The sequence below is a fragment of the Brugia malayi genome, assembly GCF_000002995.4.
Source record: "Brugia malayi strain FR3 genome assembly, contig: Bm_v4_Chr1_scaffold_001, whole genome shotgun sequence".
NCBI lineage: Eukaryota > Metazoa > Nematoda > Chromadorea > Rhabditida > Onchocercidae > Brugia > Brugia malayi.
The window spans coordinates 820,628-840,440 of NW_025062475.1; the positions used below are offsets into that span (position 1 = coordinate 820,628).

The 19,813-nt window shown below is 26.6% G+C and overlaps 1 protein-coding gene across 1 annotated transcript; it reads right to left on the reverse strand.

The window, feature by feature from the left end:
• Positions 1 to 4,686: 4,686 nt before the first annotated feature.
• Bm9372 (uncharacterized protein) lies at positions 4,687 to 19,106 on the reverse strand (the record flags this gene model as incomplete). The annotated part of the gene is made up of 6 exons (XM_043076143.1): positions 4,687 to 5,052; positions 11,090 to 11,277; positions 16,970 to 17,170; positions 17,386 to 17,437; positions 18,075 to 18,317; positions 18,963 to 19,106. 6 exons carry the CDS (start codon positions 19,104 to 19,106, stop codon positions 4,687 to 4,689), a joined length of 1,194 nt encoding a protein of 397 aa, XP_042932077.1.
• Positions 19,107 to 19,813: the final 707 nt, after the last annotated feature.

Consider the following 19,813-nt stretch of genomic DNA (forward strand, 5'->3'; position numbering starts at 1 on the left):
AAGAGGGAGGGAAATTTTTAGTAGGAGGGCGGGGAAATGGGTAAATTTTAGGAGGTGGGCATCTAGATAGGTAACAATGGGAAAAGGGTGGAGTGGAACGGCTAAAGATAGCAAAAAAAAAAAAAAAACCCTACCTAAGATAAGCTGGGAACTGTTGCTCCACTGATATATTTCTCTGCTTGCTACTGCTGTTTGGTGCACTTACTTTTTGCTATTGCTTGGGCATAACTTGGGCGGTACCATTTTAACCCATCCCATTTCTCATTACCGCTAACACCAATACCACACCTTTACTACCATTGCCACCACTTGCTAACCACTTGCTACCATTATTCGACTACCACCACAATTAATATTGTCATTGTTTAATGAAATTAAGATTTCAAACTTTTTTCCTTCTTTTCGAAAATTATTTCTTCTTTTTTTTTCATATCTTTTCCATATTTGCAAATGAATTTGTTCATTTTTTTTTTTCTAATTGTCTAAATACTGTCATTCAATATTTTCGTCTTTTTTTGATGTGAAAAGTACTATAAATCAAAATTGTTAAATTTGCACCCTAAATATTTGTTAGGTTAACTCAATTTAAATTTATTAACGAAAAGAAAAAAAATTTTTATGTAAAGTATTTGTAAATGTAACATTTACTTTGATAATAAAAAGTAAGAAAAAATGCTTATTACGGCTTATTACGTGATACGTGTGGGATTGAATGATAGGGTAATAAGGTGATAAAGTGATAAGCTGATAGGATGAATGAATGAATGAATGAATGAATGAATGAATGAATGAATGAATGAATGAATGAATGAATGAATGAATGAATGAATGAATGAATGAATGAATGAATGAATGAATGAATGAATGAATGAATGAATGAATGAATGAATGAATGAATGAATGAATGAATGAATGAATGAATGAATGAATGAATGAATGAATGAATGAAAAAAAAAAAAAAAAAAAAAATAAAAAAAAAAAAAAAAAAAAAAAAAAAAAAAAAAAAAAAAAAAAAAAAAAAAAAAAAAAAAAAAAAAAAAAAAAAAAATGAAAAAAAAAAAAAAAAAAAAAAAAAAAAAAAAAAAAAAAAAAAAAAAAAAAAAAAAAAAAAAAAAAAAAAAAAAAAAAAAAAAAAAAAAAAAAAAAAAAAAAAAAAAAAAAAAAAATGAATGAATGAATGAATGAATGAATGAATGAATGAATGAATGAATGAATGAATGAATGAATGAATGAATGAATGAATGAATGAATGAATGAATGAATAAATAAATAAATAAATAAATAAATAAATATTTTTGCTAGCAACTTTTATAGGATACGGTATGTTATATTATATTATTTGCATCAATCAGAGGTCAGTGAAGAAATTGTGGAAAGTTACTTCTTATACTGTAATAATACGAGAAAATGAGACGGAAAGTTAATTTTGACGTACGTGATTATAGATGGAACAAATTTTCGATATTGCTTTTTAACAGATTTTTATGCATGAAGATTTAGTCAATATAATTAACATAAACTGACGTGTAAATATCTTTTAAGTAGCTTGTCTTTTAGGCTTAATTTATATGATAATGTTATAGATTAGTATAAATATGATAAGTGACGTATCTATTGCTAAGCGTATACGAAGTCAAGCAATTTAATTGACGTAACAGACGTGTTACTTAAGATGTACTTTGTGTTTACCTATGTTAGCATTGCTAAAATAGGTAAAATTAACCGGATAGGATATAAAAATGCCTATATATGCTAATAAACCAAGGTATACGGTAATGCTATCAATCACCATGATATACATAGCATATTTTAGTTATGTGGTAATAATGGTGCAACAACGGTACCTCGGTGTCACAACATAATATTATAATTGTACACAGCGCTACAACATTAAATTTTAGGTATGCGGTAATGTTGGTGCAACAATGGTACCTCGGTATCACATCATGGAAGCATAGTTCATTTTTCCAAATTTCCATCATTGATATTGGGTATGATTTAAAATTAAATAATGAGTGGTACTTATAAAAGATAAACATCGATTATTTATTATTTGATTCAAATTGTAATTAAAATGTTTTTTGGTAAAGCATATATTTAATTAAGATATATTGAATTTTTGAATGATAAAATAAAATGTAAATGAAAATGATAAATTGCATTGGTATATTTATACTTTATATATAAGTATGGTAAAATGAATTTATATAATTATTTATTAATTAAATATATTCACTGTAAATATATTAATTGATTATTTATGTAATCAATTACTAAATTTCACAAATTTATCAAAAACTTCAATCAATATTGTACTTTTTTTTTCTCCTATTTCGCTATGCTTTTATTGTGTGTGCATTGATTGACTGATTTCATTTTTTGATTTCCTGGAAAACTATTTCTGCAATCCATTACAATAATATTTATTACTGCATTTTATTTTAATTATAATCACTAATATATAGAATAATATTTATTATATATACAGTTAGTAGTTGTAGATTTTAATTTGATTATTAATAAGAAATTATAATTCTTTATGCAAATTTAAATTTGAAATTTATCTAATCTATGTTAAGAGAAATGTTTCAAGTAAGGTTTTATTTTATTTTTATTTTTTAAATTATTGTCATCTTTCTTCTTTCCTTTAAAATTCCCAAATTTCAGTATTGACATTTTTCTTCTAAAAAAACAATTTAATAAGTTAGCTTATAAATAATAGAGATAGAAGAAATTTGTTGCTTCAATATGCTAACAATAGTTGTCTTTAATTAAAATAATTATTTAATTTACTAAATTATCTAAAATATAAGTAATTACTTCATTTTGAATTACTAATACTATTAAAGGAAATGAACAAAGTAACATTTGTGTTCCTCTTTTCCGTTCAATTTAATTGCATTTCAAAAATATTGGAAAATTTTGTTATTACTACAAAATTTGATTAAGCAATCAAATTGATAACAAAAAAAAAAAAAATTGTAATTTCAAAGAAATTTGATGAAATTTTGATATATATATACAATGATGTTAAATGAACTCATCGATTTTCTTTCCGCACATTCTTCTCATTTTTGCAATGTTTCAATTCGTAGATATTTGATTACTTTGTAAAATCATTTTAATTTTCAACAATCTGTTACACATACATTTAATATGGATGTATATATTATCTGTGTATGTGTGTGTATGTATTAATACCGTAATTTCATCAATAATTAAATAAAATTATACGGCACTTGTTTACTGTATTACAAAAATTATTTGAATTAAAATTTAAGTAAGTATCCTTCATTTTAGTCTTACTATTATTACAATGAAAAGCTATCATGTAGAATATAAATAAAATTGATTATATATACATATATGCGTATAAAACTGTTTATTGTTAATTCTTGAATGACACTTTTTCGCGAGTAATTCAAGAAGCGACAGGCGACAGATAACTGTACCATCTGTTTTTTTTTTTCGTATGAAATGAAAAAAAAAAAAAGAAAAATATAGCTCATTTGCCTGTGTATTACTTCAACCCATCCGTCATCATTAACAAACTCATTTTTATTGACATAACATCGAAACTTCTGTCAAAATGTAACACCTACAGGACGATTGGCACGATCGAATTAGATCTGATTTAATTGCGACATATTTCTGGTGTGACAACAAGTTTTTAACACCATATGGTGAAGATTGTCGTCGATTCAGACGCTTTAAGTGAAAGATAATCGATGTTAAAATGTCAACATAGCGTATCATTTTTTTTTTTTTTTTAAATGAAGAAAAAGAGGAGTATAAAATTTTCTTTTTGATGAAAATTTTTTTGAAACTTTCATGAATTTACTAGAAATTTTGCTAGATTTAGATTTACTTTTCTAATGGTTACGTCAAATGTTTGAACAATTATTGAGAAGCGTTTATATCAAAATCTGTGATAATATAATGCATAATAGAAGGATGACGCATAACACTTAATCATCCTTGTGATGAATACTTCATCCGGTTGAAAACAATAAAACAAAACGAAGAAACGAGAAGTAAGAGAAAGTTGAACATGAAGCAAAGTGCAGAACAAAATAGCTTTAACGAATGCAGAGTAATTCAAATTATTTGTGCTAAATTAAACTAGATGATTTTGAGCCTCAATATTTCTGTTAGTTAAGGTTTGGAGTATTTCGCCCAAATATTTTGGCCGTTAAAATAATTATTTCAATAGTGACTGCTAATAATACAGTATTTCAAGGAATTATTTCATAGAATGGAATTGATATCAAGAAAAAAAAAAGTTGCAAAATAGTAAAACAGTAACAATAAAGCAAAAAAAAAAAACAAGACTTCATCCACTAAACTTACATTGACCTTTACCTATTTCTTTTTTCTTTATCTCCATTGAAAAACTAAAAATCATTATAAGCACAAACCTCCATGGTAGCTAATAACCTTAACAGCAATTCATAAAGCATTAGAATAGTATTCAATAGAAATTTTCTTATCAGCTTTTTTTTTTTTTTTTCAAGTATGATCAGAAAATGAGCAATTCTAATTTGGATCTTGTTTCACAAATCACAAATAAAAATAAGATAAGAAAAACAATAATAATAATTTGAATCTTGTTTCATAAAAAAAAAAAAACAACTTAAACTCTCCATACCCCTCTCCCCTAATATCTACATATACAGACTTAAAATTTCAATCCTGAATAAGTAAACCAATCAATGCATGTAAAGTCGAACAGTTTTGTCCATCTATGTATATTAAATTTTCGTTTTCATTCATAAATTCCATATTTTGCATGTTATCACATTCTATACTCAGTTCCTGAATATTATGAACTGTTGACACAACTTGCATATCTTTTGAATCATCAATTCCAGACTGAGAATGATTATTCGTGATGTTATCCACATTATTCGATATCATTGGTGATGTAATCATTGAGTCCTCCTTCTTCTTTACTGATAATAATGAAGATGATGAAGCACGATCAAATTCTCGCAACAATGCATAGATATTTTTGATGCGTAGTGTTTCACGACCAACTTTACTTTCGCATAACTGTAACAAAAATAAATTCAAAAAAAAAAATAAATGAATAAATAAAATGATAAGACAAGATAAAATAACAAAATTTGGAGATGAATAAATTATTTTAAATCATTTGAATAAAATATATTTAATAAAAATAACATGATTTAATAAAAATTTTTACATGTAACATGCAATATGGTCATCTGTAACGTAAAATTGAAATATGAACTGTATTAAAATTGTGGATCAATTTTTCAAGAAATTTATATTACATTATTTTCATTAAAGAAAAAGTCAAATGTGATCTACAAGGTATCCATTCTTTATCAGTTATCCGTTTTTTTTTCAATGCTTTAGTTGCAATTTTTCCAAATGTAAACAGATTAAGCATAGAATAGTAGAATAATAAATCTAATATTTGAGAAAGTCAGAAATCGAAGTACGCATCAATGTATACATTTGGATTTTAATAAAATCTAAAAGATTGTATTTCTTTCTTCATAATTTAATTCCCATTTGTTTTTAATTTTTTCGACTTCTGACTTTCTCAATGACAAATAGTAATATTCTGCTTTAGAAATGCTTAAAATATCACGGAGGAAAGAAAACTTTGCAGAATACGAAAAAAAAAAAAAAAAAAAACTCGTTCAGTAGATATAACAAACGATATTATCAATTTTCCATAAAATTTTCATCGTCGGCATTGATTCTAATATTTGGAGGAAAATATGAAATAAGATGAAAAATATCTTAAAAACAGTAACATTTTATATGTTAAGAAAAGTAAATAATGCTGTTGAATTATATGTTCGGGAAAATTCTTGTGTAATCATCGGACAATGAAAGCAATGATAGCACCAAATTTTTCTATCTCACATTCTTTCCCGATTTCTTAATACAAGATTTGAAGATTATTTTTGGAATATGTGAATTACGAATAGTGAAATCGTTATTCACAAATCATAAAGGTAATGATATTGAATCGAATAACATTGATTTATTAAAAAGATAGAAGCTAAAATGATAAGTGATAACGATGATAACTAAAATATGAATTATCAATAGAGTTAGCTGAATAACTTTCAAACAAAATAACACATTTGCATACATCAACAATTTTGCACTTTTATCCATGTATTATTATTATTATTATTATCATCATCATCATCATCATCATTATTATTTGCTGTCATCATAAAAAAGAAAAGAAAAAAAAAAAAAAAAAACGGAAACGAAATAGTATCATCAACAATAAAAATGTGTGAAAGGAAACGAAGAAATTGACAGACTGGTTCCTTTTTCCTCACTCCTATTTATCTTACCTTTATGAGTTGCTAATTTGTTAAAACGGAAAACTGAAAAAAAAGAAAAAAAAAAAAAAAAGAAAAAAGAAAAAAGGTTAAACTGTGCGCTAATTGACAAATAACATGAATTTTCCGAATAAAAAGGGGATGCTGAATAATTCAATATTTGTAGTAATGTTTCGTCGGTTCCTTCGCATTTTTCTATCATCATCAATGGTACTCTTTTGATTCTCAGACATTTCATTCTTCATTAAAACTAAAAACTCTTTTTGCACCAAACACAGTTATAACCGTCAAATATTATCCATAATAATTTAAATATTAGTATTGCAGATTGCAACTTGCAATCATATCTATATCTATATAAAACTCCTATAAATAAAATTAAACAAAGTACAGAATTTCACAATTTTCAGTATGAAATAAATCTATGAAAACTTCCGCATAATCGAAATACAATGCATGTATGCGAATTAAAATTAAAGAATTCAAATTTTAATGAAAAATGAATAAATGAAATAATGAACAATACTATGCCATTAATTATGTAAAAAATAGAGGTAATATCAAAAGATAAAACTTCTTAAATAATAGTTTAATTTTATCTGTAAATAGTTATTTAACGCTAGTTGAATAAAAAGATGTTATTCTTCACCTCGTAAATTACTATCTTGGTTTTTCTTTTTCTTTCTTTTTTTACCAGAATAAAAGTTGATTAACAGCAAATTTCGTATTACAAAAATTGACAAGAATTCTATCGTTAATTTACTATCATATTTCTTCGCTCGTTTTATCTTTAGCAATTTCATTATGGTTCTTTTTAGTGTTATATTTCATTAGAGAATTTTCGAAAGAAAAAAAAAAAAATTACCTTTTCCTCGCTCATTAATAATTTCAACGGATGAGTAAGAAACAAAAAACACATACAAAAAAAAAAAAAAAAAAAAGAAAAGATTAAAAAACAATCATTGAACATCCAAAAGAATTTAAAAAGTTATAGAGAGAGAGAGAGAGAGAGAGAAAAAAAAAGGTGTTAAATCAATCGTTTTAGTTTCTTGTATCTTCTTGATTCAATAAAATTTTCCTGTCCTTCAACTCTTCTCTTCCTTTAATTATCCTTACTAAAGAAGTGAGAAATTGTGAAAATTTATTCATTTTTTCTTTCAAAACCTAAACATACTCCTCCTATATATCGCTTCTGTTGAACCACCCGAAATGAACAATTTTTCATTTACATGAACAAGAAATTTGCACCTCCAAATTTGATTATTTTTCATTCAGCACAACAATTTTTGTTTTATTTGTATCTCGTATTATTTCTTTTTTTTTTTTTTTCTCTTTTCTTTTCAGCCATCAAATAATACTGGTCTATTAAAACGCCACTCAGCAATATCACTTGTCTTCAACACCTTCTTCAACACCCGATTCATCTCAAAAAAAAAAATTACTTCAATTCCCTTTGAACTCTTTCATTCCATACCCTACTTTAGCATTCAACTTTCTCCTATCATCTTGTTTCCTAACACCTTCTCTTTCGTTTATTCACCCTATTATTTACAATCTTTTCCTATTTTCACAACTTTTTTTTTTTTTTTTTTCGCCATCTTTTTCCTCTTTTGGTACATAAATAATCAAATAATCTTTTTAACTTATCGAAATTTGTCCTTCCGTTAAATCATAAAAGTCTACTACTGAAAACACTAAAATACTATCGTGAAATGAAATGATGGTGCAAAATTATCTGGAACCATCGTTACTCCTCTTTTCCTTTTACTACAATAAATATGATTAAAAAAAATTTTTTTTTTTTTTTTAAAAAGAAAAAACCTTGGATAGAAAAAATTGTCAAAAAAAAGTATAATGTAATTTTAAACTCAAAAATTGGTACCAATGGTATACATGCAGTCTTTCCTGTTGTGATATCATCGATAATAAAAGAGTTAAGCAAAATGACAGCTGTAAGTCTTTTATTACTATTGATACTGCAACTAATCATTGTGATATTATCTTTGCTACTATGGAAAAAAAAAAAAAAAAAAAAAACTTCAAGGGTAATATTTAAATATATTTAAAACGATGCAAAATAAGTTAGTGAAAAAGGATGATATATCAGTGAAAGTATAATCTATCAATGATAAATTAATAAACACTATGAATTATTAATAATACGAATATAGATTTAATGATTTATCAAGCTATATAATATTAAATACTTACTGATGATTTTTGAATGAAAAGATAGCTCTTTTTACATATTACTATAATCATAAAACTAAACAATTTTGCTGAAATAATCCAAAATATCTGTTTCTATGTTCACAAATAAATAATATTTGTCCAGCATATCATTAGCCGTTGTCTTCTGAACGTTATTTCAAGCTTCTTATCTAACGCCAGAAGCAATTAATTGTCAACTTATTGTAAACTTCTTGTCGGCATAACCTATGATCGTCTTTCTAATCAAAATATAAACAACTTAATTCAACTCAGTGATAAACTTTGCCTATTCTAACAATAATTCCTATAACTATAGCTTTATTTCATGAAGGGATCTGCAAAGATCAATGTTATATAGATAAATTTATGAAAAGTGTGTCCGGAAAATTGATATTCAATGTTGTGAATAGTTATTTGACAAATGATTTTATTGATTTCAACAAAATTTAAAGTTCACAATTTTTTTTTTTTTTTGAATTAGACTAATCTCGCATAAAGAATCTAAATTTTAGTAAATATGTATCCTTTCACAGCAAATCATATTTGTCGGCATTGAGGGAATCAGTATTACTGAATTATAGCCATCATTTTATCATCACTCTTATCACTTATTTTATTATCACAACCATTAACATTATCATTACTCCTCTCATTATGCTTATTATCCCTGTTGCTATCATGATTAATTATAATCAATATTATCATCATTATAAGAAGATCTATGCTCTCCCTTTTCGTCATTTTTTTTTTCAAACAAAATTTGTGGTAAATTTGAGAAAACAGAAAAGCGCAAGCATCAAAGTGTAAAGTCTAACAAAAAGCGCTTTTGTCAAAAGTTGTTGTGAGCAACAACTTTTGGAATTTGCCAGAGACAAGAGAGAGAACACCGAAACAATCCATTATATAAAAATCGGTATTTTCTTTATTCCTTTCTCAAGTATTTCTGTCAATTTATTTTGCAAATCTGAAGTTACTGAAAGAACTAGTTTTACCATAGAAAATGTATTAAAGGTAAACTGTCAGGTTGCAGATGAAATTTGAGTAAATGCTATCAGCTCGAGCTCAAGTGCTTCTCTCCTTTTCTCCTCTCACATCTCCATTATAACACCATTATCTTACTGAAGTAGATATGCTTCCTGACAATAATCTAGTAAATCTTCAATACAAACAAAACAAGACATATGAACGAATGGACCTCTCTCTCTCTCTTTCCCTCTCTCTTTCCTCCTTCAGTTTTTCCATTCTTAACGATAGCTTTATTCAGTGTTAAAATATTAAATTTTTAAGCAAACGTCTAAATTCTTAATTTAAATCAAATCCTATGAAAAATTGTCTGATATCCTAACAACTATTTATCCTACAGTACACTTCTTTTCTCTCCCTGATATTTTAATGGAAGACAATTCGCCATTATGAAAATGATTTGGGAAGAAAAAAAAAAACATTGTCAGATAAGAACCAATGTTAAAATAATAATGTTAAGTAATAATAATAATAATAATAATAATAATAATAATAATAATAATAATAATGTTAACCAATGTTAAGTATCATTTTATTCAATTTGTGAACTGATGTTATATGGTAATATGAAAAGTTAGTCGTAAATTCATAAGTAATACCTAAGAAATAAGAAAGTATCGAAGTAAAAAATTATTCCACAAAGAGAGATACAAAATCCAATCTTTAATCAATTAAATAAAGTGTATAATCAAAATCTAGGTCTAATATATATGATCAAAAAACAGAAAAAAAAGAAAAGAAAAGAAAAACAACTGATAAAAAGATGAATTAATATCTGCTTTTTGGAAGTTTATTTACAAAATATGCGATAATTTTTCTTCACAGGTTTTTCTAAAAATGAATCATTCCATTTGGAAAAAATACAAAAGAACAAGAAGTGAATCTCAATAAAAAATATAGATGATGATCAATGATATTCACAAATATGGCTGATCTTCCCTTCTTTATTATAATGCTACAACATTTCGACATCTTTCTAACATAAAGTTGTTTTGGTCAAATGCTTTAAAATGAATATAAACTGATGGTAAATAATACTCAATTTCCAACAAGAAAAATAACACCAAAACTATTGAAATAAATGACAATATGATTTCTAAATGTTCGAAAATAACACTTCGATGAGTTAGCTATATTATTACTGAGAGCAAAAGTACACTTAATACACGCATCTTATTTGTAATAGCAAACGTAATAATAGTAAAGAACAAATTATTAACTTCAACTTAAACATGAATTAAATTTTATATGTTACATGCTAATATTATTACCATTATTGGTTCCAGTTTAATAATTAAAACCATTTCATGGCTTAATATTACCTGCTTGCTAATTTTTAGTTTAAATATTAATATTACCAATACAAGCTATTTTACAGATAATAAAACAAAACCATTCCAAATTAAGATGTAAAGAATTATATCGGAAAAACTGATGCATTATTGCACTAGTTTTTTTTCTACTATATTATTATAAACTATCTGTAATTTATTGTAATTGTTTTATAGAAATATACTCACCTGATAGAGTGCTTCGACAACTTTAGTTGTGATTGAAAAATCTTGACACCGGTGACCTTCATAGTATTGCAATTGAAGTGGTAACTTTTCAATCTCATCATCCTTCAAATTATCATTTATGTCAGCTAACGGTTTCAACAGTGTGCTCAAAAATTCATCATTTTTATCCAGAAGTATCGAATGGCAACCTGAAAAATATATAATTTACTCCTTATTCAAAATTTAAAACAAATAGTGAAAAAAGAAAACAACCAAAGCTAATCGTTTTCAGACTGAAAAAAGATTTTTTTTTCCTTAATTTATAGAAGAATGAAATTTTATGCTAGATAAATAAACAAAAAAAAAAAAGCAAAGTTTTTATTCCGTGATAAATTTAAGGCTAATTTGGAACATTTATGCTAATATAACATTGCCAAATATGGTAATGCCAACTCTACACAGTTTCGTGCATTCTTTAATGAGCGTTATCAATGATAACATAAATGGAAAATGATCAGTGACATAAAACCTAGAAATCTGATAATAAAGAAAATAATGCTAAAGCTGCATTTCAAGAGGGATGATGATAGATAAATGACTGTTGCATTATAATTATAATTTTGAAATATTCGAAATAAATAAGCAAAATTGAGAATGACATATTTATAAGCAATTAATGTTCTGCTATATTGTGGTCTATTATTGTTATCATTATTAATATCGCTATCGTTACTGCTATCATTCGTACCATAATATCATTGGTATCATGAAACTGAATTTCTGAAAGTATTATAATCATGGAGATGAATTAATAAAGGAAAAAATCAAGTCTACGTTATGTCATCAAGCAAAATTTAAAAATTGTCACCATTGAAATATATATATGCTATTATTCAATTTAATAAATTAGTAAGTGTGTAAGTAAACTGCCTTCAATTATTAAGATGGCTTATTTCAATAATTGAAGAATCGCCAACAATGCATTTATTCCAAGTGTTGAACTGGATATAATTATATGTGACGGAAGTGAAAATATGATGATTAGAGCATCAACATATCAACACTACTCAATAAACTTAAATATTCTGTCCATAAATTAAGGTAAATTAAGTTCTTAACTTTGTGAGTTTGAAAAATAAACAAAAAATCAACTTAAGTACGGTACTACAAATGAGGATTTGATTTTTAAATTTCAATAATTATACCCACTTTCATATATGGAGATACATTCCTAACAGTTCTTGTATTATCAAATACCTTGCAAGAATATTTTAATAAGTGTTATAGTATCAATAAATTTGCTAAATTATCTAATAGACCAAAAATCAAATATTATTTTAACACAATTACAAAGAGCAAATTTCCATTTAGTCAATAATGATATAAACAAAAGACTTTAATCCCCTCTTCTGTGCTTTAATTCTATTGGCCTATCATTTTTAAAAATTCGACCCTGCAAGTTTACTAAAGAATAACTATTACTAACTACAATAAATAGTAATAGCAACAATAATGTAATCAAGAATAATAATATTTAATAAAAATAATAATAATAACGTTCATTAAAACGTAAATTTAATAGTCTGAGCCCATATGCTTACATTATTTTGCAACAAAGACAATGGCAAATAATAATTAACTAGCAAACAAATCATTCTTTATCTTTCAACTAATCTTCATACCGTTATTGATGTGACTAATTTCTTACATTTAATATCATATTATACATAGATTTATTCTTTCTTATATGTAAATAAATATACAATAAATAATTTGAGCCCATATGTTTACATTATTTTTGCAAAAATAGACAAAAATAGGCTAGTTCCATTAGCTTGTCAATTTTTCATAATGCTACTTTTACTTTTGATAGTAGTACCGTATTTCAAGCAAATACCTCTTTGTTTTCTCCATCTTAACACTTTCCCTATTAAATATAACCATCAATTTATCAGTTGTGCCAAATGATTTGAAAGGTGAAAACAAAACAAAAAAAAAAAAAAAAAAAGAAGGAAGAAAAAAAGAAAACAGGTCCTTTCTAGAAAAGTAACAATCCATTTCTCAATTCTTATGCAAGTAACAAAACAAAAAAAAAGAAAAGAAGAAAAGCAACTTTTCACTTCGGCCATATATCAATTGTATTTGAGTAACCAAGCATGATATCACCATTAAGCTTTTTCCTCACCAAATCAAAAGAATAAATATTTAGACGTTCAGAAAGAAGAGTAATCAACGATTTATGTTCAAACTACGATAACTTTATTTTGTGAATAGAAGCAAAAGATTGTCAAATAAAACATACTGCATGATTTTAATAATATTATTCAAGCTACCTAAATAAGCACCACAATTGTAATATTACCATCTTACAACACTAATTAAGTTAACAATAAATTTCTTCACTATTTTTTTGCACCAACTATAGATAAGATAATGAATAGTTTCAATGATATAATCTAATAATTCAATACTTGTCTATGGTTAAAAGTTAACCAAAAATGCATTATTATATTTTAATTGATTTTTTGAATGATCAGTAGAATTAAATCACTAATTATATCAATGATATTTAGTAGTGACAGTAAAAGAAAAATGTGACTGATAAACATTATATTCGAAGGATATATAACAAAATTATTTGTGCTACAGTACATATTTACGTAACCAACAAAACACTTAGAAACGAAAGAAGTAGCAAATTATATTGTAGTAATCAAATTACATTTGTGTGTTAATGCTAATGAAGCAATTAGTCGTTGTCGTAATTCTAAGTGGAATGAGGACAGTACTTGATGAGAAAGTGAATGAATAAGCAGTAAATAATGGTATTTGACAAGTTAGCCAAAAATGCTCACTTAATAACAAAAAATTTGAATGATTTCTTAAATAAATGATTGCTGGATATAAAAATCCCTTGACTGCATCTCAGATTACATCAAATATAAAATCAATCACGAACTTCTTTTTATTTACTTAAAGTAAAATAACTAATTACTATGCGAAATGGTGACCCAGCAAGATTTTTAGCATATTATTGTAAAGTAATACATATGGAAATTAAGCAGTTATAGATAATCCAAAAAGAGAATTCTTCATATCTAAGGTTCTAAAGCAATAGCAGTGATTCATATTAGCATCTCAGAGTCTGTTTTGGTTGATCAGTAGGAATACAAAAAATCCTAAATAAATAACTAATTACTATGCCAGTTAACATTCTCACAAAATGTTTCTGTTTGAATTAAACCTAGTCATTGAACGCAAAATGCTGTCAATTCTGCATAAGATTATTTTAAGAAATGACTCACTGAAAGATTGAAATATAAGAACATACTAATAATACTGATATCTACAAAGAGATGGCTTATAAAAATTGGGTATATATGCACAGATAAAAAATGAATGTGAAATTTGTTTTATATCTTTTTCTCTTAAAAAAAAAAAAAAAAAAAAAAAGGAAAAAAAGATTTAACGGTATCCCATCACTTCCAAGATTGTTGATTCATTGTATTTAAATTTAAAAAACTAATTTCATCCATGTTTCATTACTGAAATGGGAATGTAGAACATTCACACTTTACGCAGAAAAGTTCAAAATCCATTTCTGATAGAAAATTTAATCGATCTGTTACAATGAAATTCGATGGTTATTTGAAAATTTTTGAAAGGAAATAATATTAGTATGTTTGCCTTTTTATTACCATCGTCGAAATTTTCTAGAAGCATCTTTGAGGCTTCATTCCTAAATTTCACTTTCCAAAAAAATTTTTGTCTAGTGAATTCTAAGACCTTCTGTGTAAGGATTTCATCACCAAAATCTTCCATGTAACAGTTGCATTGAAGTTTTTAATTCAATATTAGCTATCTAACTCAAATAGTGATGTAACGAAAAATTATGTATTAAAATTTAAATTAAATTTATTCCTTGGTTATTTATTTAGATTTGAATCATATTCATTCTTTTTCACATTCACTCATTAACCTACCTGCTTAAATTATATAGGTTATCAGTCGTTACTACACGTGTAAATCATCGTTTCTGTCCGTCAATTCTTAACCATTGAAGTGATAAAAGAATTTGCAAACTACTTGAAATTGGTAATAGCAAGTAAAATACTAAATTCAAAAATAGATTCTCTTCTATAATATCCGTTTCTACTTCACAAACTATCAACAACAAATATTTACTTCAAATCCAGAGCTAATTTATTTGCTGTATGTTAATGTTCCAAATATATATGATAACTATTAAATCATTACAGAAATTTGAGCATGTTCATGACAAGGAATGCATGATAGGATCATCATAAACACTTCATTAAATAAAGATCAAGTGTACTGATCGGATTGAATCAGGTTTCATTCAAATATTCTGCAAGATAATCCGTTTGCAAATAAAAGTAAAATCAACTTCCATCTCCCTTCAGAACACTACTGTGATATTTATATTTAGCGCATTCCAAGCCATTTATAATCCCTCATTAAGCTCTTTCATTCATTTACTCCTTTTTTTGTATGTCAGTATTTACCAGTACAAATGATAAGAAACTATACACCGTCTCACACTTTTTCTTCATTTTTCATCAACTCTCTCTCTCTCTCTCTCGTTCACTTTTATCTTTTACTGTTACTTTTTTTTGTTAAATAAAGCTAAAAATAATATTTCTCCCTCCTTTACTATAATAATCTTTGTACGATATATTACGACTTAACGTTTTCATCTGAATGATATCTTATCAGCTATTAGGTCGGAATGAATTCAAACAGAAAAAAAGCGTCACATCTATGCCACTTTTATTTTGCCATTAATTTAAAAAATGCCATTAAACTACACGGAATAAAATATATAACTGTACAACTGTTTCTACTACATATTAAAAAAAATCAAATATTAACAGTCTACGAGTATGTATTGTGCAATAAAATGTTACCAATCTTTTCAAAGAGGGAAATGATAACATAAACTGTTAAAGGTAGCAATAATGTTAATAAAAAAGAGATTAAGCTTTATCACTTGCTAACGGCAGAATAGATATTAACTTTTTGTTGATATCACTAGTTTAATAATACATATATGTAGAGCTTTTTTGTCTTCTATCGAAAATACTTTTAAACTTTAAGCAGTGAAATATTAACTTAGACGTTTATTCTAATATTAAAGAATTTCAATTCAAAAAATTTCTCTTATTTCATTTCCTCTCTATTCGATATAATTATACCGAATCGAGAGGAAATTCAAATTTTAGTAATGTATATGCAGTCCAGAAAAAATTTTCTCATTTAATGAGAAAGCAAATAATGCAAAAAATTCTTCACTTTGACAGTGAACAAACAAAAAGTGTTGAAGTGTGATGATAGATGTTATCAGCGAAATATGAATATTCCAAATAATATAATCGGCTTAGGTGCTCCTTGGCGGTAGCCTGTTTGATGTTTTCTATGCTTGCCGTGTAAGCAAAACGCTTCAATGTACCGCTCCTTACTGATAACCTAGTACGACAACCTTATCAGCCTTTACAGACACCGCTATTTAACTTACGCATATTTCTTCATTTGAAAGAAAGCGGGGGAAAATCTCATCAAACTTTTTTAAAAGACTAGAAATGAAAAGTAAAGACATAGACATATTCTGCAACAAACACTAATTCTACTCTACCCGAGAAACTATTATTTTCCACCAAAATTTGAATTTACATATAGAATGGTAACATTCTACTTATAGAACTGAGAAATTTTCTCTTCATTTTCAGCAGAAACATGGTGAACATGCAGCAAAAAAAAAAAAAAAAAGAATCTATCAAATCGATGAAAGTATCGCAAATCTTATATCCCACAACATAACCCTTTTTCCAGTGAATTTATGTATTCAAAAGCAACACTAAAAAAAAAAATTCTGCAACTTACTGATTTCAAAACACATATTCCGTAAAATATCAGTCGCAATTAAACACCTTCTTGGTCTCTTATTCCAATCCACCAGTGGTAATATTTGTCGAACATACTTCTCACATAATAAACAGCGGACATTTGCAATTGAAGTAAAGTTTACAAGCACGTAACCAAGATAATCAGCAGCCTCGCAGGACGTTGAATCATTTAATCTTCCTGCAATCATTTAGTGCATAATTAAAAAACAAGCATAGGATAATCAAAAAAAGACTGACAAAGAATTTAATTTTTCACAAATTATAAATCTTTATAAATTCCTCGCTAATACAATTTACGTATTTTTTCATTTGCATTAATCATATTTGCGAATTAGCCTCAGTTAGAATTATTCGTTGCAGTTTTTATTGAAAAAGAACTCGAAAGTAACTTACTTATTGTATCAGAAATAAAATCATCCCAATCTTTTATCAAAGCATCGTACAACTGAAATGTCAAGAAATTATATTACGGAAACCAATTCAAAAACGATATAAGTGACTGAAATTTTTTCAACTTATCAAACAACGACTTCTACCAATGCAACAATCAAATTAAACTGTTCAACTGTATCCTGGAAGGACCGCTAAAGTATTCGACAGCATTTCGAAATCATTTGCTGCCAAAGAAAAGAGAGAAAAAGGGACAAGTGCACTTATATATTCCAAAAAGTTTGTTTTTCATTTAAAACTTTATCTCTTCATTTTTTTTCCAGATGAGAATGACAACATTTATTTCCGAAAATAATGAAATCAATTCGGACAAAACACGACTTTACAAATTTAAGTCATTTTATTCAAAAATAAAATTTGTCTTTCACATAACTAATTCTTGAAACAAACGCGATATGCTAAATGTTAATTTCTCAGTTGGTAAAATGTCACATTTATATCCGAATCACTTCATCTTTAGAAAACAAAGAACTAAGAATAAACCTTGCTTAAAACTATATGTATATATGTCAATCTAATATATATCAGTCTAATATATTATGCAATATGTCAATATAAGTAAAACCACGACGTATAACACGTTATTAACTATAACGTTATTAAGTATAACAAGAGAAAAAGAAAAAACAAACGTTGTCTGGAAAATGTAACGATAAATTGGTTAACAATTTTGCTGCATTCAATGAATATTGATCATTGCAATCTCGACAATATTCAATACATCGCTGGACAAGTTCGGTGTTATCAGTTACATATTTAGCACAAACTATCTCGGTAGCAGTTGCATTAATTATTGCAGGAAGTACATCAGTGTCATCTATGTGGCCTTCGCAGATTAATCGACACAATGACCGTCCTAACAAGAAATCATTTGCCTACAAAAAAAAAGAAAAAATCACGATAAAATTATGCCAACTTTAAATCTTTGCATAGGAACATTCTTTTATTTTCTGAACGGAAGGTCAGTATTTGGATAAGATACATGAACTTTGTTAGATATGATCTCACTAATGATTACAAAATCAAGTCCTAATAATAACGGCTATTCCGCCAACAACCGCAATTACCTCACTGAATATAATATTCACTGTATTGATATATATATACCACTATTCTATTTAAATATGCAATCATGCTATGAGTTCATTAATAAATATAATCAAATCCGATTAACTTATTCGTCAGAAAAACTAAACTGATATTTTACGAGAATTTTTAGGAAAACAGAAAACTGACAACAGTTAAATAATGTAATAAATAATGTAATCAATTAGTAAATTCTGAAATAATAATAGTGGAATCAATCGGCAAACTTCATGCACCTGGAAAATCCAGGTACATAAAATCTACTTAATACTGCATCTTATCGAAATCGTAATCAGGTATATCCAGTATCCAAAGAAGATTCATAATACTGCTACCATTTATTTCAGTTCAGCCAATGCTTTACAGAACTATGTCTGTCTGTTGTAAATCACTAACAAGAGAAATCCTTCCCTACAAAAAAGAAAACATTAAACCTGAAATATCACATCAAAGTGATCAGATGCCGAAAGACCAATAACATAGTCCAACGCTTGCTGTCGCAAATTACGATCTATATTCGGCGAAAGAAATTGTATCAGTTCATTGATAACTTCTGGTGATACTTCATGTTCCTTCATTACCTATAAATTAGCACAACATGTGTACATAAACTATATTTTCTCGTAATTCTATTAGTAACTAATTACTCATTTTTTGCAATTCGACGTCAACATAATTTGATAGCAACATTGCATTACCGATATAATGCAAGAAAAAAAGAATATATAAATATAAAAATTGAATAGGCATTGTGAAATCTATTTCGGTAGTGTTATAGTTACACCGTTAGGTGTATAAATGCTGGAATTCTTAAGTGAAATAGGAATTTTTAAAGATTGCTTTTATTCCCATTTTTTACTGACCACTTGAAATTCTGAAATATTTGAAAAATATCATACGTTCATTTTGACTTACAACATGAACATAAGCACCTAATTTCCACGTTCCTGATTTACCAACGTAAAAAAACGTGAAACTTCAATGCTTGAAAGTTTAGAATTTACTTTATCATTTCCATCCTTACTTCCTCACAATCTTAAATTAACTAAATCGACAACCGCGTGACATACCTGCAATTGTCTCGTAAAATCTCAAAGAGAATTCCGGTATTGTCGCTTTATGAAACAATAAAATATCACCATTGTTGTCTTCAAAAAAACAAATAAGTGCAGAATCTACGCTCAAATTTCCCGGTAAAATAAATTTTGCTTCAGTAACATCAACAAATTTTCTAATGGAAAGTGAAATTTTTAAGTTTTAGGAATAATTGGAAAGTTTTTTTTTT